Source organism: Rutilus rutilus (genome assembly GCF_951802725.1).
Source record: "Rutilus rutilus genome assembly, chromosome: 5".
Classification (NCBI taxonomy): domain Eukaryota; kingdom Metazoa; phylum Chordata; class Actinopteri; order Cypriniformes; family Leuciscidae; genus Rutilus; species Rutilus rutilus.
In genome coordinates, this window is record NC_140213.1 from 47,160,941 (window position 1) to 47,186,655 (window position 25,715).

General features: G+C 36.5%; 3 protein-coding genes across 3 annotated transcripts in view; all 3 read left to right on the plus strand.

Moving 5' to 3' along the window:
- Positions 1-25,715, plus strand: part of LOC311291152 (uncharacterized protein) — a gene marked incomplete at its 5' end in the record, with an annotated part of 111,845 nt that overhangs the window by 28,282 nt on the left and 57,848 nt on the right. The gene's annotated exons all lie outside the window — the stretch shown is intronic.
- On the plus strand, positions 1,099-14,773 carry LOC311290808 (ribonuclease inhibitor-like; the record flags this gene model as incomplete). The annotated part of the gene is made up of 14 exons (XM_084409521.1): positions 1,099-1,118; positions 1,716-1,889; positions 2,091-2,261; positions 2,423-2,596; positions 3,291-3,464; positions 3,607-3,777; positions 3,865-4,032; positions 4,159-4,332; positions 4,501-4,671; positions 4,876-5,049; positions 5,528-5,698; positions 7,217-7,390; positions 7,540-7,710; positions 14,531-14,773. 14 exons carry the CDS (start codon positions 1,099-1,101, stop codon positions 14,706-14,708), a joined length of 2,265 nt encoding a protein of 754 aa, XP_084265647.1. The 3' UTR covers positions 14,709-14,773.
- Positions 15,035-25,526, plus strand: LOC311290809 (ribonuclease inhibitor-like; the record flags this gene model as incomplete). The annotated part of the gene is made up of 5 exons (XM_084409522.1): positions 15,035-15,081; positions 16,193-16,363; positions 17,079-17,249; positions 24,372-24,545; positions 24,919-25,526. 5 exons carry the CDS (start codon positions 15,035-15,037, stop codon positions 25,094-25,096), a joined length of 741 nt encoding a protein of 246 aa, XP_084265648.1. The 3' UTR covers positions 25,097-25,526.

The window sequence follows — 25,715 nt, forward strand, 5'->3', positions numbered from 1 at the left end:
TGGTCTCACGGTTCGGTTCGATTGCGATTATCATGTCATCAATTCAGTTCAATTCGATATCACGATGCATCACGATGCACTGCATCCTCAATTTTACATTTTACTTCAAAAGTGATATGTGTGCGCATGTGTGTGCGTGTGCTCGCCTGTTCGGGAAGTCGCAGTGACATTCCAGTTTAAGTTTCAAGGGAGTAAAGCTTGTTTATGCCATTAAGAAAAAGGAAAATCTGTCAAATAAATTTTGTTTTAAAGAAATGTTCATTGTAACGCAGTTCAGATGTTATGGGAAGAAGGAGGTGGGAAATGGCAAACATTCAAACATATTTTAATGATTAAAGATCATGATAAATGATTTATCATTATTTCATGATAAAAATAAAACAAATACAAAACGAAAGTAAAAGACAGCAGCCCCTCACGGACGACTGCTGTCACAATAAAATAAAACAAAACACAACACAAGTTCAGGCCTGTCCTCTCTCACTCTTCACTGTCGTCGCTCCTCCTTTATGCTTCCGCTCCTCTGTGAGAGATACGAGACTGGTGCGTCACGCAGGTGTGGCTCATCAATCACGCCACCGGCCTCGTGCCGCTCTCTCACGGCCCTTGGTCTCGTCCTGCTTGCCACGTTCATTTAAAAGCAGCGCTCATTAATCAGTGTATTATGTTACCCGTCGCCAAATCCGCTTTTGAAGGTGGCGATCATCCATTTATAATCACACGTAACAACACAGAATAATTGTAATTTGACCATCGGGTGCGGATACTTAAATCAGAGAAAATGATTGGGGCGGGTGGATGATTTGATTTTGGCTGCGGATTCGGGTGACGTTGGAGCTCATCCTCTGCTCTGCCAGGCGTTAACAGCTCGGGGTGAAAACGGCTAAAGTGTTTATCAAGTTAGTGGTATTACCTCCTGCATATTCTATTTGTGCGTGACATGAGCGCGCACAGCGCGTCTTCTGCAGGTCGTGCTCACCAGGTTGTTCATAAAAGCCAAAATGTGCCCAGATGTAGGCTTTTAAAGTAGTTGGAGCATTTTTGATTTTCTTGCACTCGCGTCTCACCTCCCTCTGCCATTATATGCTACCACGACAAATGGCGTCAGAAAAGCGTCAGTACATTATAATCGGTTATGATCTATTACTGAACCAAAACCGAATCGTCCTTGTCTGCATCGCGATGCATCGTAGAAACTATTAATTTCAACACCCCTATTACCTTTTGCTCTTTGATTAACTTTAATGACACACAGTGGCTTCTGTCACTTTAAGATCTGCTGCTGACCGAGATGCGGATCTCACATGTGCCTCATTCTCTTACAACTCTTTATGTACATTGAAGACTTTATTTAACTCATTTAAGACTGCTCTTATATGAATTAGAGTAAATGAAAATAAATTAAAGGGAACATTGGTTCAGACTTAAGTTTTGTTTGATGATTGCTACATTCAGAAAGTTTACTTTCTTGGAGTAGATAAACTAAAAAGGGAGTTCATATATCTGACTGCTTGTATTCATTGACAACAATGTAGCCATATGCAGTAATATTGAAAATTGAGGATGCAGCGCATAGTGATATTGAATCGAATCGTTGACATGAAAATCATAATCGATTCTAATCATGAGACCAATGAAGATTCACACCCCTATTTATAATACACTTGTGTTTATATTGTGTAATAACTGTATTCATGTTTATGTCTTTTCTCTAGACTTTCAGACTGCAGTATCAAAGAAGAAGGTTATAAAGCTCTGGCTTCAGCTCTGAGATCAAACCCTTCACACCTGATAGAGCTGGATCTCAGAGGAAATGATCCTGGACAATCAGGAGTGAAGGAGCTCGATGATTTACTAGAGGATCAGACCTGTTCCTTGAAAACACTGAGGTGAGACATGATGAAAATAAATGATATGCAGGAAAATTATTTATAAAAATATTATGATTTATAAAACAGTATGTCGTTGTTGTACCAAACTTATAGATTTCAAAACTAAAAAATAGGTTTTCAACAGTATCTTCTCTACTTTCCATTACATTATAAATGTTGAGAATTTAGTTAATTCCTGCTTCATCTTCCCTTCTGCAGGTTTTTGGATCCTGCTGCAGACGAAGCCTGTCAGTATGTGAAAGGAATTGTGGGTAAAAACCCGTTACTCCTGAGAGAACTGAATCTGAGTGAATGTGAACTAGGAGACACACGAGTGAATCAGATCGCTGCTCTACTGCAGGATAAACACTGTAAACTCAACACACTGATGTGAGTATTTCCTATTGTTTTAAACTTTGTGTAAAATATTTCACATAATTTTTTTTGTCATATTTTCAGTACCTTGTTTTCGATTAAAATGATCATTGTTTATTAAACAAGGTTTTGAGAGAAACTGAAGAATGTTTCCTCTCTTTGTTTTCTCTCTTCAGGCTGAATAATATCAGTATTACAGCAGAAGGTTGTGCTGCTCTGACTTCAGCGTTTAATTCAAACCCTTCAAACCTGATAGAGCTGGATCTGAGTGAGAATAAACTCGGAAACTCTGGAATAAAGAAGATCTGTCCTCTGTTGGAAAATACACAATGCAGTCTGGAAAAACTGAAGTGTGTATATTTAAATCTTCATTTTTGTATGTTAATATACATTTGTTAATATCATATTTGATTAGATGAACTTAAAAAAAAGACTATATAGGCTGAAATTTCATCACTATTTATTTTACTATATACTGTAACTGACTGTAAAGTAGGCTATTATGTAAATGAGAATTAAATTGTGTTGATTTAAGTGGTTTATCAGATGTTATTATAAAGCCAATGATAATCTGTGTTCTAACAAAGAATATACAAACTTTTTTTTTTTTTTTAAATAGACTCTCAGACTGCAGTATCAGTGAAGAAGGTTATAAAGCTCTTGCTTCAGCTCTGAGATCCTCACACCTGATAGAGCTGGATCTCACAGGAAATGATCCTGGACAATCAGGAGTGAAGGAGCTCAGTGATTTACTACAGGATGACCGCTGTACATTAAAGACCATCAGGTGATTTAGAAACTTTACTTTGTAAAATGAACGGCTCTCCAACAATTGTGCAATGTCAATAATCAATAAAACATCATATATAATATGCTAGATTAACGCATAAATGCATTGTATAAACAGCATTTCAAACAATTGGGAATACATGTACCGCACAAAACTTTTAAATTGTTTGTTCCCAAAAAATTATGTGTGTGGATCAACAGCATGTTCACAATTGTAAAATTAACTAATCTAAAATTCTCTTCTACTTCCTGTAGGTTTTTGAAAAGTATTGCTGCACAGGAAGCGTGTGAGTGTCTCACTAAAGTTCTGGGTAAAAGTCCATTATTGCTGACAGAACTGGATCTGAGTGAAGATAAATTAGGAGATCTGGATGGAGAAAAGCTCTCTGCTCTTTTGATGGACTCTCATAGCAAAGTGGAGAAAATCAAGTGAGTCAATGTGATTTATACATTATAATTTCTGTTTGGTCTGTATTATAAAAGACTGTCAGTCACGTGAGCAGATATGAAGAGCTGTTAATCTGATGTGTGTTCAATATGTACTGAATAATAATGCTGTTTCTGTGTTTAGGCTTAATAATTGTGAGCAGACAGAGAAAATCTGTTCAGTTCTAGCTACTGTTCTCTCCTCTAAAACCATCCTGAAAGAGCTGAACCTGAACAACAGCCGTCTGCTGGACTCAGGAGTCAAAGAGATCTGTGAGGGACTGAAGAATCCTGTGTGTGAGCTGAAGATACTTGAGTGAGTATATTTCACCATCAGCTACTTTCAACACCACGGAAATCACAGGAATATGATGCATTTGATAACATTTTGTATTATTTGTAGGCTCAGTAAGTGTGATCTAACAGAGGAAAGCTGTTCAGCTCTGGCTTCAGTTCTTTCTTCAGACAGCAACCTGAAGGATCTTGACCTGAGCAATAATAATCTGCAGGATTCAGGAGTGAAGCTGCTCTCTGATGGACTGAAAGAGAATTGTAAACTGGAGAGACTCGGGTTAGTTGATGACTAATATATTAAAGGTCTTTGGGCCTGTTGTTTGCTTCCATATTTATCTATCCGTTTTTGTATGGATTAATATTGTTCAGGACATTTGTGGAGTAACTGGTTATTCTGTCCTAGACTTTCAGACTGCAGTATCACAGAAGAAGGTTATAAAGCTCTGGCTTCAGCTCTGAGATCAAACCCTTCACACCTGATAGAGCTGGATCTCAGAGGAAATGATCCTGGACAATCAGGAGTGAAGGGGCTCGATGATTTACTACAGGATCAGAAGTGTCAACTCAAGACACTGAGGTGAGACGTGATCAAATTGTACAAAATAAATGATATGCAGGCAATTTATTTATATAAACATTATTTCACTAATACAAAATGAACCGTTTCACACACATATTCATGTTATTTTTCCTTAGATCAAGTTTAAGAATTTATTTGAATTCTGCTTCATCTTCCCTTCTGCAGGTTTTTGAGTCCTCCTGCAGATAAAGCCTGTCAGTATGTGAGAGGAATTGTGGGTAAAAACCCGTTACTCCTGAGAAAACTGAATCTGAGTGAACGTGAACTAGGAGACACACGAGTGAATCAGATCGCTGCTCTACTGCAGGATAAACACTGCAAACTCAACACACTGATGTAAGTATTTTACATTGTTTTATAATTTACAAAAGAAAAATTATGTTACATTTTTATAGTCTAATAAATGACCGTCATTGCTCTTTAAACTTTTTGAGGATTGAGATTAGTTGATCTATCAAATAAATGTATCCTTCTGTTACTGTATTGTGAAATGTGGCTGAAATAAACTGAAGAATGTTTCCTGTCTTTGTTTCTCTTCAGGCTGAATAATATCAGTATTACAGCAGAAGGTTGTGCTGCTCTGACTTCAGCGTTTAATTTAAACCCTTCAAACCTGATAGAGCTGGATCTGAGTGAGAATAAACTAGGAAACTCTGGAATAAAGAAGATCTGTGTTCTGTTGGAAAATACACAATGCAGATTGGAGAAACTGAAGTGTGTATTAACATGTTTATGTACATTAAGGTTTATTTAATTAGATGAACTGAAAAAAAAGTTTTACTACTTTTTAAATGTACACTATGACTAAGGCTAATATTCTGTTTAAACATCTCTTTTTGTGTTTAGTGAAGAAAATAAATGTTTAAACAACATGAGGAAAATTCATGTTGATTTGAAAAATAAAAAATTTAGGTGAACTATTAATTTAATAAGATTAGATTATTATAGTTATTTAATTTAATAAGGTTTTGGTTAATGCATATATTGTATTTATATTTAAGGGAGATTTTGCCAATATTAAAATAAACACATCATATTGGCATATGTTTTTGCACACTCTATATGGCAATAATTTGTTCATAATTTGTCTAATTTGTCAGAAGCCATTCATAAATCCCATTAGTGATACGATAATCTGTGTCTCCAAATAGAATAACAACAACTGTTTGTTTTTTCTTCTGTTTTTCTGTAGACTTTCAGACTGCAGTATCAGTGAAGGAGGTTATAAAGCTCTGGCTTCAGCTCTGAGATCAAACCCTTCACACCTGATAGAGCTGGATCTCACAGGAAATGATCCTGGACAATCAGGAGTGAAGGAGCTCAGTGATTTACTAAAGGATGAACAATGTAAATTAAAGACCAGGTGAATACAACCTTGAAATATTTAATAAAACTGTAGTTTTTAAATAACCTGAAACCATGCTGCAACAAAACAATAATCAGTTGATTTTCATGTCTTGTATTGATCCATTGTTTATTAATCACATCACATAATATGGAGGATTAAAATTAGCAAGATCATGAATTTGTTTTCATAAGCAATAAACTTGTGGTATAAACAGAACATTAACAGCACTATCAGTTACTACACTTCTGCTGCGTTGATGAACAGGTGCAGATTTTATATTTCTTTTAACAGTAAAACTTAAATATTTAGTCAATAAATTAAGCTATTTATTTCCACAATTGCAATAAACATTAAAAAATCACATAATATCCAGTAAACATTACAATTTTGTAGTGATTGCTGCTTATCTCCAATTTTAGAATTTCTAGTTCATTTATCACACACCAAAAAAATTATTACATTTAATAATATCAAGTTCTCTTTCATCATCTATGAACAATTATTCATTGAAGAAAACATTCTATACAAGTTCTTATTTGGTTGTCACACATACACAAACACACACACACACACACACACAAACTATTTGCAGCCTTATGTAAGCGTTAGTTTATGGTTATAAAGCTAAAACTTAAAAGGAATGCTTTAGAAACAAATTCTAAACTCTAGGAACAACCAAAAACCAAATGAAACATCACACTAGAGTTGGTCATTAGAATTTTTAGAAATTCTGATTCTGATTTTGCTTATTGATTACGATTACATTTTTATCAATTCCTAGTTTTGATTCCACTAAGGTAAAAAAAGTCACATTTGGGTTGTAGGAAGAACAGGATGAAGATCAGGTTCAAAAAGGCTTTAATAATCCATACGAGTAAACAATCTAAAAGGCAGGCAGGCGAGCAGACACAACTTAACGTTACTGTGACCAGACAAATTAGAACTGAAAACACAGGAACTTAAATAATTAAATAATAAGGTAATCAACGACAACACATTTGAACATGATGGCAAATCATATTAGTTACCATGACAACAAAGGAGAAGCGGGAAAACTGAACAAAGGAAAACTGGAACTGAAGAATGCAAATTAAAAGTCCATGAAAACGAGATTTAACACACATAACAGAATAACTGTTACAATATCATTCACATAGTCTTTTTTCCGAAATGTTTCATTGCAGCTGAATACCATGAACAAAAATCTAAAAGCTAAAGAACTTATACAAGGAACTTTTACCTATGTTTTTAACAAAAATACCACAGCAAAAACAGCTATTCTAACTAATTTAAGCATTGTTAAATACAATAAATACTCAGCAATTAAATAAGAACAAATAAACACATAAGCAATAACACAAATAAATACAACTAAAAGATACAAATGTTTATGATTTTCAGATGTTCAGGTACAGAAACTATATTTTTTTCTGTATTTGATTTATAACTCCACTCATAAGCAGGATGGGAGCAGCAAAAGTTATAAAATTATAACAAATTATCTCATCTAAAATTCTCTTCTACTTCCTGTAGGTTTTTGAAAAGTGCTGCTGCACAGGAAGCGTGTGAGTGTCTCACTAAAGTTCTGGGTAAAAGTCCATTAATACTGACAGAACTGGATCTGAGTGAAGATAAATTAGGAGATCTGGATGGAGAGAAGCTCTCTGCTCTTTTGATGGACTCTCATAGCAAAGTGGAGAAAATCAAGTGAGTCAATGTGATTTATACATTAAAACTTCTCTGTTAATTCATTATAAAAGACTGTCAGTCACATGTGTGAGCAGATATGAAGAGCTGTTGATCTGATGTGTGTTAAATATGTACTGAATAATAAATTATGGTGTTTCTGTGTTCAGGCTGAATAATTGTGAGCTGACAGAGAAAAGCTGTTCAGTTCTAGCTACTGTTCTCTCCTCTAAAACCATCCTGAAAGAGCTGAACCTGAACAACAGCCGTCTGCTGGACTCAGGAGTCAAAGAGATCTGTGAAGGACTGAAGAAACCTGTGTGTGAGCTGAAGATGCTCAAGTGAGTACATTTCACCATAAACTGCTGTTCATTCAGACTGACTGATTTTTTTTCTTTTATGGAGAGCTGTTATTTTTTTCCATTGCACTATGAAGAAAACTGACCAACTAATAAGATTCACATTTTGTCAACATGCTCACAGCTAGGGCTGGGCGATATGGAGCAAAAAATATATCTCGATATATTTAGCTATATCTCGATATACGATATATATCTCGATATCTTTACAGGAAAAAGAACCCCCCCAAAAACTACTGCAAAAACAAATATGCCAAATACCACAAAGTCTTTTTTATTGAAGTGCAAAGAGGTAGGCAGTTCACATAGGAACAAGTGCTTCTGCAACATTTTTAAATAATATATTTTTTTTTATTCTTTTTTTTTTATAATTAAAACTAACATCATCAAGTATGATATTTTTTTTACTTTGAGCAATTCTGGAGCTATAATTGACTCTAGGAGCATATAAAACAAAACAGCTTCTTGGAAAAAATGTAATGTAATATTGTAGTAGTTATAAATAAAGGTTTATTTTAGTTCAGATTAATATTTGAGGCAATTGTATTCATAATGTCAAAATAAAACCGACGTAATGTTACTTGAAGGCATTATAGCCTACTATTCCTGCCAAACTTCCATAGTTGCAGTAAGTGTTACTACAGTAAATCCATGGTGAATGTTGCTGATCTGTGGACACTATAGTTCATTCATGGCACTGGTGAATGGCATTCTTCCTGGTTTCCACGTCAGCGCTGTTTGATCTGTTAATAACGGAGAAATGTGAATGTTTCTCACTAGATCTAGCAGCGATGTTATTACTTCTGTGGCGAATTCAAATGCTTTCTTTACTGGATCTCTTATTAGCGCTGTGTAGTAACAGTGTCGCATGATCACGATTGGCTCGCGCTGCTTTGGTCCAAACTGATAAACGGTCCTTCAACCACATAATAACGAGCAGTTTCGTTCCGCTTGCATTACGTTTGCCATTTGATGTTTGGCAATGTTGTGGTCGCGCCGGCGTCTCTTACATTATGAGCGCGCTTGCCACGAGCAACGCGCCTACATTTGAAATAACGACATTTTTATAAATATAAACAATATATCGATATATACGATATGTCAAAATCCATATCGTGTTTAAAAAATATCTCGATATATTTTAAATATCGAGATATCGCCCACCCCTACTCACAGCTATTGCCGTTATAAATAACACACTGCCTTGGTGGCTCACTGACTCTTTTGCTAAGTGACATTAAATACCAGGGGAAGAATCTGGAACAGGGTTTGGAGATTGATATTGAGCAGCTGGTTTTGTTTGATAAATTTAATTCAATGAGAAAAAAAATCTGAATAGTATTGGTTAAACAGGAACTTGTTAAATAGAACAGCTCATGTGCGTATTGAGCGTTTGAAGAGAGGTCCACTAGTGGGCACACTTTAAATGCGTCTTTTTGTGCTCACGAACAAAGGAGTTTACTTTGAAAGGGAGCAGATTGCGGAAAGTATTGGAGGGTTGGGCATAAGCTTTGAATGTTTAAATATAGCCTAAGTGGAGCAAATTCTGACACTTCAAATGCACAATTACTATTTTTCATTATTCCATTTATTTTGTCTTTTATAACACAAAATTTTGTAGCAGATTGTAACCAAATACCTGTTGTTTTGGTTTTAATGCCCTGCTAGAATATGACTAATGAAAGAGTGCATTCTATTTACTGCTTAGTAGACTTGTAGTCAAGACCGCCTAAACCGAGACCAAGACACTACTAAGACCAGAGGGTATCGAGACCAAGACAAGACCAAGACCAAGACCAAGACAGACCAAGTCGAGACCAAGACCAAGTCGAGACCAAGACCGAGACCAAGTCGAGACCGGATAGTGATTTTTTTACTAATCTGCTGCACTAGGAGGGGGAAAAAACAGACTAGTTGAAGCTAAGCAATAACTTGTGAATTCAAGAACAGCAGCATAGGGTTCAGCCGCAGTTTACATTCAATACTAGATGGTATTACTTCAACTACACAGGCAGAACAATACAGAGACAGACCATGTCATGTGTGTGACTGTGAGCTCATTGTAAATGTTTTTTGCAGACTGGGTGAGATCAACTATGTGTAGCAATTGCATGACGGCTGTTACTGCACAATTAGAGGATTGAGACTCCCTTAACTTTTGTGTACTGTTGAGGACTGACATGACTGGTAGGCCTACTGACTGGTTCATCTGACAAAACATCAAACACCTCCAACACCATCTTGCTCCTCCAACAACTGTCTAAAGAATGAGAAATATGTAACCAATTGAAATTATACTTAATGTCTAGATTAAATTGTATAACATCAAATTAAAGATACACAATTATAAACTTGGATTAGGCCTAATGTTTAGTCAACACAACGGAGATATGCAGATGATATTTAAAAGACCATTTATTTAGTCTAACACCATCTTAAATCCAATACTGTAATCAAACAACAACACAACACACACACACACACACACACACAGAGAGATATCAAAGACACAAATTCATCCAAGCAAATGCCTGCCTATCTCTGCCGATTTCGGAGTCTCAGACTTCAAATTAACCCATTCTGCAACTTTTAAATACATAATTACATTTTTAAAAACGAAATTATAGGCGGGATCCGAAAGTTGGTCGTTTTGTCGCTATGGTTACACACACACACACACACCGTTGGCGGTGCGCTCAAAGTCATCTGTCAGTTGTGTAACGTTAGTTGTGCAGTTAGCAGTTACCCAAAATGAATGACTCCTGAATGAAGTTAAAACCCATCATGTCACTGATATGTGTTTTTTAAACCAAGTGATCAAAGTGCTCGTTGCCGCTGCGATCAGTGGCGCGGATAAAATGTTTTCTCGTGTGGCTCGCGCACACTCCGCAATGTCAGCACTCGGACGCGCACTTCAATCCGTTCCGTTGCGGATAATAATTGCATTATCGAACGTTGTGTCGTCATGGATATTGTAGTATTGTATTGCTAAATCCCCCGACCACTATGTCGGTCTGAGACAGCGAGACCTAGACAAGACCGAGAGGTCCGAGACCAAGACCAAGAGGTCCGAGACCAAGACCAAAGACCGTCAAGGCCGTGACAAGACCGAGACCACGTAAAAATGGTCTCGAGACCAAGACCGGTCTCGAGACATACATCACTACTGCTTAGTTTGTAATACACTATAGGAGGACTGTACCAACTAACAGAACAACCGTCTCTGTTACGTATGTAATCCTAGTTCACTGAAGAGAAGAAAGCAAGATAATGGCTATATTGCATTTCGTCGCATAATTGCATATTGCATTATATATTGCATTCATTTATTATAGGCTTATGCGAAAATGATTATATACAGTAGCTTTTCCTGCTTTTCTTAGTGAATATTTAGCGCCAGTTTATCAGGAAGTGACAATTTTGTTCTCTTAGACTCACTGGATGGAAACGCTGCTCTATTCACAAATGTTTTATGTGATATCTATAATGTGTTTAATAATTGTATTTTCATTATTTATTAATGATTAATTTATCATTTCTAAATGAAGTATTGCATTATTTACAAACCAGTTATTAAGGAGTTGTCAATGATTCATAAGATCACTTAGTAATGTAAGTAAATTATTAATACATTATTTAAATGTACATTCATACATCTTATTATTCAGACATATACTAATAGTTACTTAGTGTGTTAATAAATGGTTTATTAACATGTATTTCTACTGTAATTCATGGTTAATTAGGTAGTTATAAAGCATTTAGTAGTGGTCAGTTAACTATTTTTGTGAGCTCATCTAAAGTGAGGACTAGTTATGCCTTGTAAAGCGTTTATAAAGGAGATTTAAAGGCTGTTAAATATTTTTATGTTCTGTATCACTGTGTGTGTTTGTTTCCTTTTTCTGTTTAGAAGATCAATGAGTCTTTAAAGTCCAACTGAAATCAAAATGGACCTTATTTACTTTGTTAGCGCATATTATTAGTCTTGTGGTGAACAATTAATCGGTGCAAGTTAAAACACAGAAAAAATTGTTTTGGCTTCGTAATCTTTAATCAAAATCTGAAAATGCCCCTCCCCTCTGCATTGGACGACCTTCCCTGATGACGTAGGTTTGACGGCTTGGTTTGGGAAACGCTTAACCACTCCCCTCAAATCGTTAGTCTGTAATGAGCGAGAGATGGAGAGGAGGAGCGCTAGAGTAAAACCCTGCCCTCTGTTCAATATTCCTTTTCACTGGGAAATACGTCACAACACTGGAGAAAAGTCGTTTGCAACTTCCGGTTCACGCGGACTTTAAATCTCCTTTATAAATGCTTTACAAGGCATAAATAGTCCTCACTTTAGATGAGCTCACAAAAATAGTTAACTGTCCACTACTAAATGCTTCATAACTACCGGAATCTACTACATTTACTTACACTTTCTAAGTGATCTTATTAATCATTGACAACACCTAAATAACTGGTTTGTAAATAATGCAATACTTCATTTAAAAATGATAAATTGATCATTAATAAATTATGAAAATACAATTATTAAACACATTATAGATATGATTATAAATCAAGAATAAAGTATTTATAGCCATATTTATAAACTGCTTATTAATGTCTATTAAAGGAGTCATAACCTGAAAATTTCACTTTTCCACGAGAATCAATGTATGTTATGATTGCATAATGATTATACACTGGCCGGGAAGCCGATATTTAAAAGTGAAGCGTTTGTTTACCTCAGGGTTTGTAAAATAGCCCACGTGCACGCGCACTAAAAAACGAGATTTTGATTTCAGCTCCCTCTTGACGTCAAGACGGGGCAGGATATACCATATATGGACACCGCAGCAGGAAGCCCGCCCTTCCCCTCTCCCCCTCATATTCAGTTCAGTCGCGAAAGATGGAGAAACCAAGTGCACACGTGAGTTGCTCTGTGGTTGACTGCCAGAAACAACATGCAAATGTGTTTTCTATACCAAAAACGGACCAAACTATCAGGGAGCAGTGGATAAAATTAATTTTTAATGACGCTGTCCCAGCAACACTTTCAACTGGCTTATTGTTCGGTGTCTGCGCTAAACATTTTACGCCGGAATCATTCACAAATTTGGGCCAATATCAGGCGAAGTGACTCAGTACATAAAGTACTGTGAAAAGTACATAAATATAGTTTAAAATCTGATACATTGTTATTATGAAGTTTGACCTCAGTGATAAACAGACAAGAAAATGATACAGCTATATTTTCATCGAATTGTATATTATATAACTATGACAACATATCATTGTATTGATTTTTTTTATAGAATAGATAAGGATAGATAAATAAAACAAACAGTCAAGTAATAAGAAACTTATAGAAAAACATGACGTTACATGTCTGTAGAAGAAAAATATTAAATGTCTAAAAAACCAGACCGTGAAACAAGGCAAAAACACCACATGATAGCAAACGTTGATCTCAATAACCACTGTAAGCTGATAAAAAAATTCGACTACATCTCCGCTAATGTAATCTACATTAAATAAAAGGTAAACCTATTTGGGAGAAATTAGCAACAAATGTTTTAGCTCGTTAGTCAAAATGATTGTCTTTACCATTCAGAGACATCTTGATGTAGACGTCCTTCCATCGACTCCACATCTTCCCTTTCCAGCTCAGGTTCAGAGTCTGGCTCAAACATATACGGTTGAATTCCGTAGGTCGCTGCCAGGTCGGGTTCATTCACAACTTGCGCCATGATGTCAGTTTGTAATGATGCTGAAGTTACCTGCGTGTCAACCCCCCTCCTTCCTGCAACCAATCAACGCGCCCCTCATTTGCATTTTTAAAATGACCGTCCACGACAGCCAAAACATCGCATCAGATCTCGCGAGACAATAATGCCTTCAGAAATAAAGGTTTTAGGAGCTCTGTTTTTATTTTTATTTTCACTTTTATTTTTTAGAAGGGCATGAAAGACTATAATAGAGCAGTAGGTATCCAAATTAAGACTAGGTTATGACTCCTTTAATGCTTTATAAATGATGAATTAACCGTTTACTAATGTCTAACTAATGATTAATAGTGTGCAGTTATTATAAAGTGTTACCAAAAAACAAACTAAATAAAGTGCAATAATACTATTATTATTTATTTTTTTATAGTTTTATTTAATGGGTCACACTATGTGCAGTGTGAGCACCAGACCGAATCTCCAGGTGCTCTCATGAGAACCTGACTGAAAAACTTATGTGCCTGTTTATAAAGCACATATTAATGCGTTATTTTGCATAACCATATTCTACATCCCTTAATCCTCCCACATATCTAAACTTAACAACTACATAGCTAATTATTAATAAGCAGTAATTAGGGGTTTATTGAGGCAAAGTTGTAGTGAATAGTGAGAATTGGATCCTAAACTAAAGTGTGAGCATTTTTCCTATTGTACCAAACTCGTATAGAACAGTGACCCCAAAACCGAGGTACTAACCGAACCGTAAGTTCTGTGTACTGTTACACCCCTAAAAAAATTTTATTTTATTTTGGGGTTGGGCTTTTTATTTTTATTTTTTATTTTTTATTAATACATGTATAGGCTAACTATAATAACCTAAATTTAAGATAAAAATTTAGAACAAACTCACCCAAATGTAACAATAATTCCTGGTGATCATTAAATAATTAATCTTGCACATTAATAGAATAAAACTGTGGCATATCTGATTCAGTTAAGAAGTTAAGATGTAGTGTGATTTAGTCATATTTATTGATATTACAGTGCAATGTTAATTAAAATTTGTGTTTATGTATTTTCTGTAGACTTTCAGACTGCAGTATCACAGAAGAAGGTTATAAAGCTCTGGCTTCAGCTCTGAGATCAAACCCTTCACACCTGATAGAGCTGGATCTCACAGGAAATGATCCTGGACGATCAGGAGTGAAGGAGCTCGATGATTTACTACAGGATCAGAACTGTCAACTCAAGACACTGAGGTAAGTGCTATTAAAATATTAACGTTCAATAGTCCTAAAAGCATTTTAGGTGGACGAGAATTTTACTGTAAAAAAAAAAACAATTATATTATTTTTCACAACATTGTGAGCATATATCACTATAGCAGGTTAGTTAGGGATGTGCGCTTCGACTAATTTGACAGTCATTTAAATGGAAGTTTTGTAACCGACTCGACTAGTCTAAAGTAAGAAACCCCCTAAAGACTTGTGCGTACATATGATCCGTTTGAAACAATAAATCAAACAGTCGAATCCCATAATTAATGCTGCTAAAAAGGTCATAAGTATGCAGTACGCTTGCCTTGCGTTATGACTTTTCAGAAGCCTTCTCCCTCAACAGAACTGAGTGGGAACATGTCTGTTGCTGTCGTCTCAGAGATAAGATATTTTTTTCAGAGTTGAAGTGAATGAAGCGATGGGAATTTGATTGCTTTGGCTATCACATCTACTGTATGTGCATGTGTTGAATATTTTTATGCATGGCTCCAGTGGAATTATGCCAGTTTGATCCGTCACAGCTTTCATAAAACTTTTTTTCCCCCATAAAACTTTTTTTCTAATTCAAAATTCTCCTGCACCTTGCTTGTCTGTTCGAGCGGTCATTTCTGAGCTCGCCTCAAATGACCCAAAGAAAACGCATGGGAGATCTGAGGTAAAATTAAAAGAGTACATCTTAAGGTAATATTTTCCACAGTGTTTTATTGTAATGTGTTATTTAAAATGCCTTTAAATATAAATGTAACAAAGTTCAGGGCTCAGGGAAGAAGGGGGAACCGGTGAACTGTAAACGTAAGTTTTATTGACAAAATAAATACAACGAAAGTAAACGTCAGGTGCATCATGGCCGACTGCTGCACATACATAAACAACATGCAACTTAAATGTCCCAGGCCTGATCCTCTCTCGTCCTACACTGTCGTTACTCCTTTTATCCTTCCAGAGCTCATGGGACGCAAGCTCAGTTTTCACGGCTCTGTGCCGCTTTCTGCTCGTCACAGAAACATTAAAACAACAATAATTTGAACAATAAAATCTTTTGTATTTTCTTTTTCTTTATGTAATCGACTGTTGTTTTCAGTGTCGACTAGTAGCAGCTGTACCGTTTAGTCGACTAGTCTTGCACATCATTAGTAGCAGGTAATGTCAGCGTACTTCTACTTTGTCCAGGTTGTTACAGAGTCCTGATGCAGATGAAGCCTGTAAATATCTGACTAAAATTCCTTGCAATAAAAACCCGTTACTCCTGAGAAAACTGAATCTGAGTGATCGTGAACTAGAAGACACACGAGTGAATCAGATCGCTGCTCTACTGCAGGATAAACACTGTAAACTCAACACACTGATGTGAGTATTGTGTTCATATGTTACTGTAGATTTAAAGCATCTTAAAGACAGTTGGTGACAAAAGCATGTTGGCATCAAGTACTTTGTGTTTGTAAATTCTCCCTCTTCTGTTCATCATTTTAGGCTGCGTAAGTGTGGTCTAACAGAGGAAAGCTGTTCAGCTCTCGCTACAGTCCTGAGATCAAACTCCAGTCTGAAAGAGCTTGACATCAGCAACAATAATCTGCAGGATTCAGGAGTGAAGAAACTCCAGAACGGATTAGGAAATACAAACTGTACACTGGAGAGACTCGGGTGAGATTGTTTGTTTAAATAAAAAGGGGCTGTGAACTGAGAAATATTTTTTTTCTTGATCTTTTGATAGTAATGTCGCAATATACAAGTGTGAATAACAATGTTAGTGAGCACTATTAGTGAGCACAAAATAGTGAGCAGACTGAGCACTATTGCTTTGTCTGTTACAGAAGGTTTGATATGTTCTGAGTATTTTTGTAGCACTGCAGTCAACCTGCGCAGTCAAACATTATACAATAATAAAATTTTTAAAAAACGCTTTTGACCCCTTTAAAATAATACTGTAGTGAAGTCTTTTTTGCAGTGATATTAATTGTAAAATAAATTCTATTATAAATAAATGTCCTATCTATAGGCTTTCAGACTGCAGTATCACAGAAGAAGGTTATAAAGCTCTGGCTTCAGCTCTGAGATCAAACCCTTCACACCTGATAGAGCTGGATCTCAGAGGAAATGATCCTGGACAATCAGGAGTGAAGGAGCTCAGTGATTTACTACAGGATCATTCCTGTTCCTTGAAAACACTGAGGTGAGACGTGATGAAATAATATAAATTATGTGCGGGTGAATTATTCATAGAATCCTTATTTCACTAACTTTTATCCAACAACAAATTGTGCAGGTTATTATATTAAAATTATTTCAAGGTAAATGAATCAAACTGATTACATTAAGTTTAGTTGATTTTAAACCTGTTTCATCTTCCCTTCTGCAGGTTTTTGAGTCATGATGCAGATGATGCCTGTCAGTATGTGAGAGGAATTGTGGGTAAAAACCCGTTACTCCTGAGAGAACTGAATCTGAGTGAACATGAACTAGGAGACACAGGAGTGAATCAGATCGCTGCTCTACTGCAGGATAAACACTGTAAACTCAACACACTGATGTGAGTAATTTACACAAGTTTCTAAGTTCTACTTTGCATTGAAGTATCCCACATTATATTAAGTGTCATCAGCAAATATGTACTGAAATTCATAATTTGATACAGTGCTCTTATTGCAGGAGTGGAGCTTGGCCACCCCGCTCACAGTTGATTTTTCTTGACAAGAATATTGTTTATTTAGAAGTAGATCTGTCTCTACTGGTCTCAAACTCAGTTCCTGGAGGGCCACAGCTCTGCACAGTTTTACTCCAACCCTAATCAAACACACCTGATCCAGCTAATCAAGCTCTTCCGCATTACTAGAAGCTTCCAAGCAGATGTCAGTTGGAGCTGGTTGGAGCTGAACTGTGCAAGGCTGTGGCCTGAGTTTGAGACCATGACAACAACACATGGAAGACATTTCAGAAGTGCCTCAGCAAAGTTCGGTTAGGACAGAAGTGTTAAGTGATCATCGGTTCGGTTAGGACAGAAGTGTTAAGTGCGGTTCGGTTAGTACAGAAGGGTTAAGTGATGCGGTTCGGTTAGGACAGAAGTGTTAAGTGCGGTTCGGTTAGTACAGAAGGGTTAAGTGATGCGGTTCGGTTAGGACAGAAGTGTTAAGTGCGGTTCGGTTAGTACAGAAGGGTTAAGTGATGCGGTTCGGTTAGGACAGAAGTGTTAAGTGCGGTTCGGTTAGGACAGAAGTGTTAAGTGCGGTTCGGTTAGGACAGAAGGGGTTACATCAGCAGTTCATTGATGAAATTGCAATTCTATTAATAAAATGGAGAGAAGTGCTTTTTATGGGCTTTATCTATCTCTCCTTCCTGCACCTGGATTGTCTCTGAAGTCCATTAGACTGGCTAATGTCAGCAGGAGAAGAAAAGTAGATATCGGTGCTAGAGCAGACATCTTGGAGCCTGCTTGGACCTTTGTTGGTTATAGTCTTGAGGGTACTGTGGATTTTCAAATAAAGTTACTATAAAGTTAAAAATACTATAAAGTTTTATAGTAGTTTGCCACGTCGTCTTAGGTAAATGGTAACTTTTCTTAAAGAGGTTGTTCCACATTATTAAGCAGTCCTCATGCAATATGCAGAGGAAGGAAGATGTTTCTGAAGATGAAAAGCTTGAAATAATGCATTGTCTTACAAAAGGCACGAAAACTATAATATGGCGAAAACTAAATAGAGATTGTCAAACTGTCAAAAGATTTGTGAATTTGTGAGCACAGAAGAACTCGGTCAGACAAAGGCTTAAAGGGATAGTTCGCCCATTTAAGACATGAAGTTGTATGCAATCTGTTTTTTTCTTTTTCCTCCTTGGTTGGGGATGTAATCGTCTTCGCTGAAGTGAGCACTGCACACACGAAAATACTTGATTCTGGATATTTTAGCTCCCGCAGAGTAGCCGATGGCAACCAGCCAAAGCTGTCTCATAGCTATATCCGAAACAGGAAAACGATGGAATCTGAACGGTGATCCCGGCACATTCTTGTGGTCACAACCTGGGAATTTACAAGTTCGCACCATTGTTAATTTTCTACTTTTTACGTCGTTGTCATTCGATTGTGTAAACACTATGGAACAGCTGATCGGAACGTGCACACTGTTGACGTTGACAGCAGCGCAGATTGATAGAAATGGAAAGAAAATAGTGCCGATTAAAACTGAGGTATGAATTTTGTCTGGAGTGTTTTTTGTGATGTAAATTAATCAAGCTTTGAAACGCATATAATTTTTTCACGTAAAAACGCACAGTTTTGAGGCCCCGGAAACTAACCGTGACTACTTTCTTGAAAAACTTCCAGCGGCCAGAACTCTGACCAGGGAGGTGACCACAGAGTGGGTCAGTGTGTATGCACTATAGTGCTGGTAAGGATTGCATACAACTTCATGTCTTAAATGGGCGAACTATCCCTTTAAGGAATATTTCTGTAAAACAAATGAATTGTATTAAAAGGCCAGCTATAAAAAAAAAATCCAAGTTGAGCAGCAAACAGGTGTTTGAAGCTTCTGGAGTCTCTGGAGTCTACTCACCCTGCAGGCTGGCAGTTGTGCATAAAGCTGCATTTATGCCACTTATAACTTACAAATGACAATACAAGAAGAAGCAATTAAGGGTACATTTACACGACAACGGCATGCTTAAAACAGATAAGTTTTTCCTTTGAGTTTTCACGTACAGACAACACCATTGTCAAAATGATCCCCATATTTTGCTATTTGACTGTTCATTTACACGACAACGGCATTTTGGGTGCCTGAAAACGTGAAGTTTTTGAAAACGGTCTCCACTCTCCATGTAAACAACAAAAACATGAATCTGTGAAGACGATGACGTCATGCACATGCGCATTATGTGTTTAATCTATAGTGTTTGTCGCCATCTAGTGGCCTGGCAGCAGAATACAACGTTTTCAGACAGTTTCGCCTATAGAGCTGGTAAGTCCCGCCCCCTTCGCTAATCCCGCTGGACCTCTAGGTTGAAAAATCGTCAATGCAAGTGAATGGGAGAAAATAATTATTTTCTGGTCCCGTTTGAATTGTGCCATGAATGTGAACATATGTTGTCTGTGAATTTTTTATATAATCTTTTGTGTAAAGAATGCTACAATTTAGCGGGTAGAAGTTTGATACGGTTAGGCTTTGTGTGAGAGCACTTTGTGGACTACAACTCTTCGCTGCTTTCGACGCGTTTGAAACGTCACCACCACTCGCACACGGACACTAGCTCACGGATCCCGCTAAACATGACTGTGTCTTTGGTGCACTTCACCGCCTTCTTTCAGGGAGAGGACAAAATCGTTGAGGTTGGCGAAAACCACGGGTAAGTCAACTTTATGGGGTGACGTCACATAGGCGACATGTAGTCTTTCTCGTTATGTCTTTTCCACAACTGCTAGCTGAAGAATCATACCATATACTGTCAAACTCGTAACATGAAAGATTATATAAAAAATTCACAGACAACATATGTTCACATTCATGGCACAATTCAAACGGGACCAGAAAATAATTATTTTCTCCCATTCACTTGCATTGACGATTTTTCAACCTAGAGGTCCAGCGGGGTTTTACGGAAGGGGCGGGTCTTACCAGCTCTATATGGGGAGGCTGCAGACCTGGAGCCAGTAGATATACGCCCCCCAGGCAGTTTTACGCCCCTGCTGTTCCAGATGCGTCCAGTAGGGGGATATACTGCGAAATAACACCATTGAATCGACGCTCAAAATGTACACATTAATAACCGTCCGTTCATAGACTTTGCCCAATTTTGTGGTTTTTGTTCATTTAAATATAAATGTTACAGTGTAGATCTGCACTATGGATTAAAATATCTGTAGATATTCAGTTGGGCTTCACTCTCTTCACTCAACCTACAGAAGACTATTTGTTTTTGTTAATTAAAAAAATAATAATACACATAGTTGGATTAGATAACAATGATATATGACCTACTGTAAAATAGTTATTTATGACCTACTGTAGAATAGTTCATTGAATATTGAATATTGAATATAGAATATTCACTCACTGTATGTTTTTATATACAGGAGGCTGAGTGAAATATGTTGTTGTAAATTTATATGAAGTTACATTAGATATTAACCATATTTAGCCCATTATTAGACATACAGCACCGTGTAATCATATGGATCCTTGATTAAATATCTGCTTTACTATTCACTATTGGTCATCATACAGCTACAAAACAGTGTCCTACATAGCATTTTATGAAGACAAACACTATTTATCCCTTTTCTAAAATTCCAAGGGCCATTTAGAAGAAAGAGACAATATTGTTGTTCACAAAAACATTATTTATCAACACCATTTATGAATTATGATGACTCCTGTAGATGACTCCCCTTGTCACGGTGTGGGGTTGTGTCTGGTTCCTTGTTCTTGTCTGTCATGTATTCCCTGCTTGTCATGTGATCCTGCCATGTGTTTTGTCCCATGTTCAGCTGTTCCCCATTATGTTGATTAGTCTTCCCAGGTGTTTCAGTTTAACCACGCCCCCTTGTTATCTTGTTAGCTTGTGTTCCCTTGTATTTAAGCCCTGTGTTTTAGTTCAGTCCTTGTGAGTTCTTCATCTTGTAATGGTTGCTGTTGTCTCTTTGTTCCCGTCCTGAGTTCCTGATTCCTGTTCTGAGTGTTCTGTTGTGTACCCTGGATTACCTGTTTGTTTATTTATTAAAGTGCTTGCAATTGGATTCACTCTCAGCTTCATTCCTGCCAGCGTCGTTACAGAAGAACTCACAAGGACTGAACTAAAACACAGGGCTTAAATACAAGGGAACACAAGCTAACAAGATAACAAGGGGGCGTGGTTAAACTGAAACACCTGGGAAGACTAATCAACATAACGGGGAACAGCTGAACGTGGGACAAAACACATGGCAGGATCACATGACAAGCAGGGAATACATGACAGACAAGAACAAGGAACCAGACACAACCCCACACCGTGACACCCCTATGGTTTGCCACTCTTCTTTAACTGTTTTTCTGTCCTCCTGTCAAAGTGCTTCTGCTCACTGAAAAAAAAAAAAAAAAAAAAAAGGACATCCATGGTGAATTTGATCTTGTCAAATGCACAAGCAGCAGGACTCACTGTTACATTTTGTATATAATTCCTGAATCCTTAATTTTTTATCACTGCTTTGGTACATTTCTCAGATCACTACTGAAATTCTCATAACTACTTTTGAACAAATTTGGTAAATTCATGCAATTGATTATGAATTGCCTTGCTGCTTCCTGATTTATCAATTCATTTTTTTCCTTCATTAGTGAAATTCTAAACACACCTCCGCAATTCATCAATTCAGGACAGATTTACAAGATAAAGTCTAGAAATGTATTGAAAACATGCTTGACAGTTTGTCAACTAGTCAACCATTTTGCATTTAATGACTTATGCAAGGAACTAATGCCTAGATGTTTTGAGGAGTATGACAATTCAACAGAGATAGTATATACTAGTAGATAGTATAATAGGCCTATATTTTGATCAACATGACATAAAGAGTTGATCATGTAGGAAACAGCAGACAGTTGTACATTATCAATTGCATGAATGTACCGAAGCATTTGTATAAATTTGTATAAAAGAATGAGAAATTGCCTTTATGATGTGCACAAGTGACAAGATGATGTGATTTCAGTTGTGATCTGAGAAATGCACCAAAGCAACTGAGATAAACTATAAGACTTATTGGAGACCCTGCAAAATCACTGTAGACCCCCTAAGAGTCACAGACCACATAAAAGAAAGTGTTACGAGAACACAAACTGCCTTTTTAATTTGAGTTTCATATATGTGGGAATTTCATTTAAAAAAAAAATGAAACAATAAAAAAATGTTAAAAGGACATCCATGGTAAATTTGATCTTGTCACAGTGTGTGTGGGTGAGCTGCCCAGAATTGATGTCAGGTGAGTGTGGACTGCATCAATTTGCTCCTGATTTTCAAAGTGCAACGGCACAGGCACTTGTTGGTGGAACACTTTTGGAAAAAGTTTCAAGACACTTTGATTTATTTTGGCCACTGATGATGGACTGTGCAGAGAAAATTGAAAATAACATTAAAAACATGTCCATGTATGTCTCTGTAAGTAATTTATTTACTAGAGAAGCTATTGGTTTGGAATGCAGTTAAAAAAAGAGATGGGTGTTTATAGTTTATACAAGTTTAGAGAGAGAGAGATTTTCATTCCCTTAAAGGAGAACTCTGGTCAATTTTAACATTGAGCTCATTTTTTTGTACATTTGGAGTGCTGTCAATACAGAGAACAACGACAAAAATCGGTGTTGCCTACACCGAGTTATTCTATTTTTAAAATTTGCACCCTGTTGACTTCAATGGGGCAAGTTTTAAACCTGCTTTTAGCCTCTTAACATCCTTGATGTGTCATTACAAGTGCACAGAAAATGTGAGTGATTCCTTCAGAGTGAACACGGGTGAATCTGACTGCAGTAGATGTGAAAGATATGTATAAAAATGATGTTATTTAAGCCAGCGCAAATACCTGTGTTTACATCCTGTTTTCGGTTGAAGTCCAAAGTAGTCGATTGCCGAGTTCACGCACGTGATCATAGGTAACTAAACCTATGCGCGTGAACTCGGCAATCGACTACTTTGGACTGAAGTCAACAGGGTGCAAATTTTAAAAATAGAATAACTCGGTGTAGGCAACACCGATTTTTGTCGTTGTTCTCTGTATTGACAGCACTCCAAATGTACAAAAAAAATGAGCTCAATGTTAAAATTTACCGGAGTTCTCCTTTAAGTACAGTAGTTAAAGCAAACACACACCTTTATGGGATGCAAGTTAAAGAGAACTTGGTAAAGACGGAGTATGATAAATCCCACATTAAGTGCACATAGCCTACATTTTAGTCCAGATCAGTAAGCTAATTTAAGAAAAATGTATATTTAGATATAAATTAGATCTAGATCATCTCATTTATAAGAAACAACTCAAACTAGAAAGGAGTAAACAGTCTTATGAGGCCAACTCACGCAAGATAAAGACAGGCAACAAAAGAAAATTCTAAAGAAAATAAATTTTTCTTTAAACTTTTCATTAAAGTGAGTAGAGAAGACTATGGGCAGCTAAATTTACACGTTAGCTAAATTTAAGCCAGACAGAACATCAACCTGACTGTCCAGAACTTTTTGTCTCTTGAAATAAATTATAGACCCATCCATTGATACATATAAATGAATTGATATCTACCTAGCTCTATCAAGCTAATCGTTTATAAATAATAAATGTTGCATCATTGCTAAACAACAATAACTTTAGCAGATTATTTAATATACCTCAATTCGTGTCGCTGACTCGCTGTACAGCCTCCCCCTACTGGACGCATCAGGAACAGCAGGGGCGTAGATCTACCGGCTCCAGGTCTGCAGCCTCCCCCTACTCAGTTTCGCTGATCTGTGTGAAAGGGGATCGTTTTGATAATGGTGTCGTCTGTACGCAGAAAACTCAAAGGGAAAACTTTTCAGCATATCGTTTTAAGCATATTGGTGTAAGCGTACCCTGAAAAGACTGTCATTGCTGTTCATTTAAAAAAGGTTTGGAAATGGAAATAAACTGAAGAATGTTTCCTGTCTTGTTTTCTCTCTTCAGGCTGAATAATAACAGTATTACAGCTGAAGGTTGTGCTGCTCTGACTTCAGCGTTTACTTCAAACCCTTCAAACCTGATAGAGCTGGATCTGAGTGAGAATAAACTCGGACACTCTGGAATAAAGAACATCTGTGTCCTGTTGGAAAATACACAATGCAGATTGGAGAAAATTAAGTGTGTATTTTCATTTATCTACATTTCTGCATGATAATGTATTTTTGTGTGTGTAAATGTCCATTTAATTGAAATTACCATTTTTGTACATTGCTATGTTTCTATGAAATTTAAATATTCAAAGAGGCAGATGTTATATTAAGACATCTTTTGCTTATCTGTGGGTCAGATTTTTGCTAATATTAAAATAAAAAATATTACTAAATTTTCACACCAAATTTTCAAATTGCCAAGCATTTAGCAATGCCTTTTATAATAATTATTATAATTATAAAAATTAAAAAAAAGATTTAAATAGTCATCTCACTTTATACATGTGTTTTGCTTATGTAGTGTAGATCATTAAGTGCTTAACAGCTTCTTTCATACACAGACTCTCAGACTGCAGTATCACAGAAGAAGGTTATAAAGCTCTGGCTTCAGCTCTGAGATCAAACCCTTCACACCTGATAGAGCTGGATCTCAGAGGAAATGATCCTGGACAATCAGGAGTGAAGGAGCTCAGTGATTTACTACAGGATGAACACTGTACATTAAAGACCATCAGGTGATAAATGAGACAATTATCATAACTATGATTTTAACCAGATATTACACAACACTACACATTAATACTACACTGGACTAGAGGTGCAAAATATATCAGTGCCCGAGATGATATTGGCTGATCACTGGGACAATATAATTTCCACTATTATTTCCATTAATAAGTAGTTTTGTTATATTTGTGTTCAGCATATCATTTCTGATAATGATTCAGTGTATTTGTGTGGCGGTGTCATGTGTGTTTGGACAAATTATCATATCACATTATCATTTTCTGTTAGTATTAGTTTTGGGCATATTTTAGTTTTGATCAGTGTAGTGACACCAGCTCAAATGAGGGGAATGTACAATTATTGATCACCAATTATCAATTATGAATTATTAATAATCAACAATTTTTCATACTGCATATCACCTACACACTTCAAATCACCCAAAAAGGGAATACATAGCCCGTGTGTTTATATCTCTGTATATAAATAATTAACCACAACGAATTACAATTAATTATTAATATACTTAAGGGCTATCGAATTTGTGAATGCCTACAAAATTAAATATCACCTCAAATGATTCGTCTGTCCGCCAGACGAACCATGCGATTTTCTTATCGACTCACAAGGA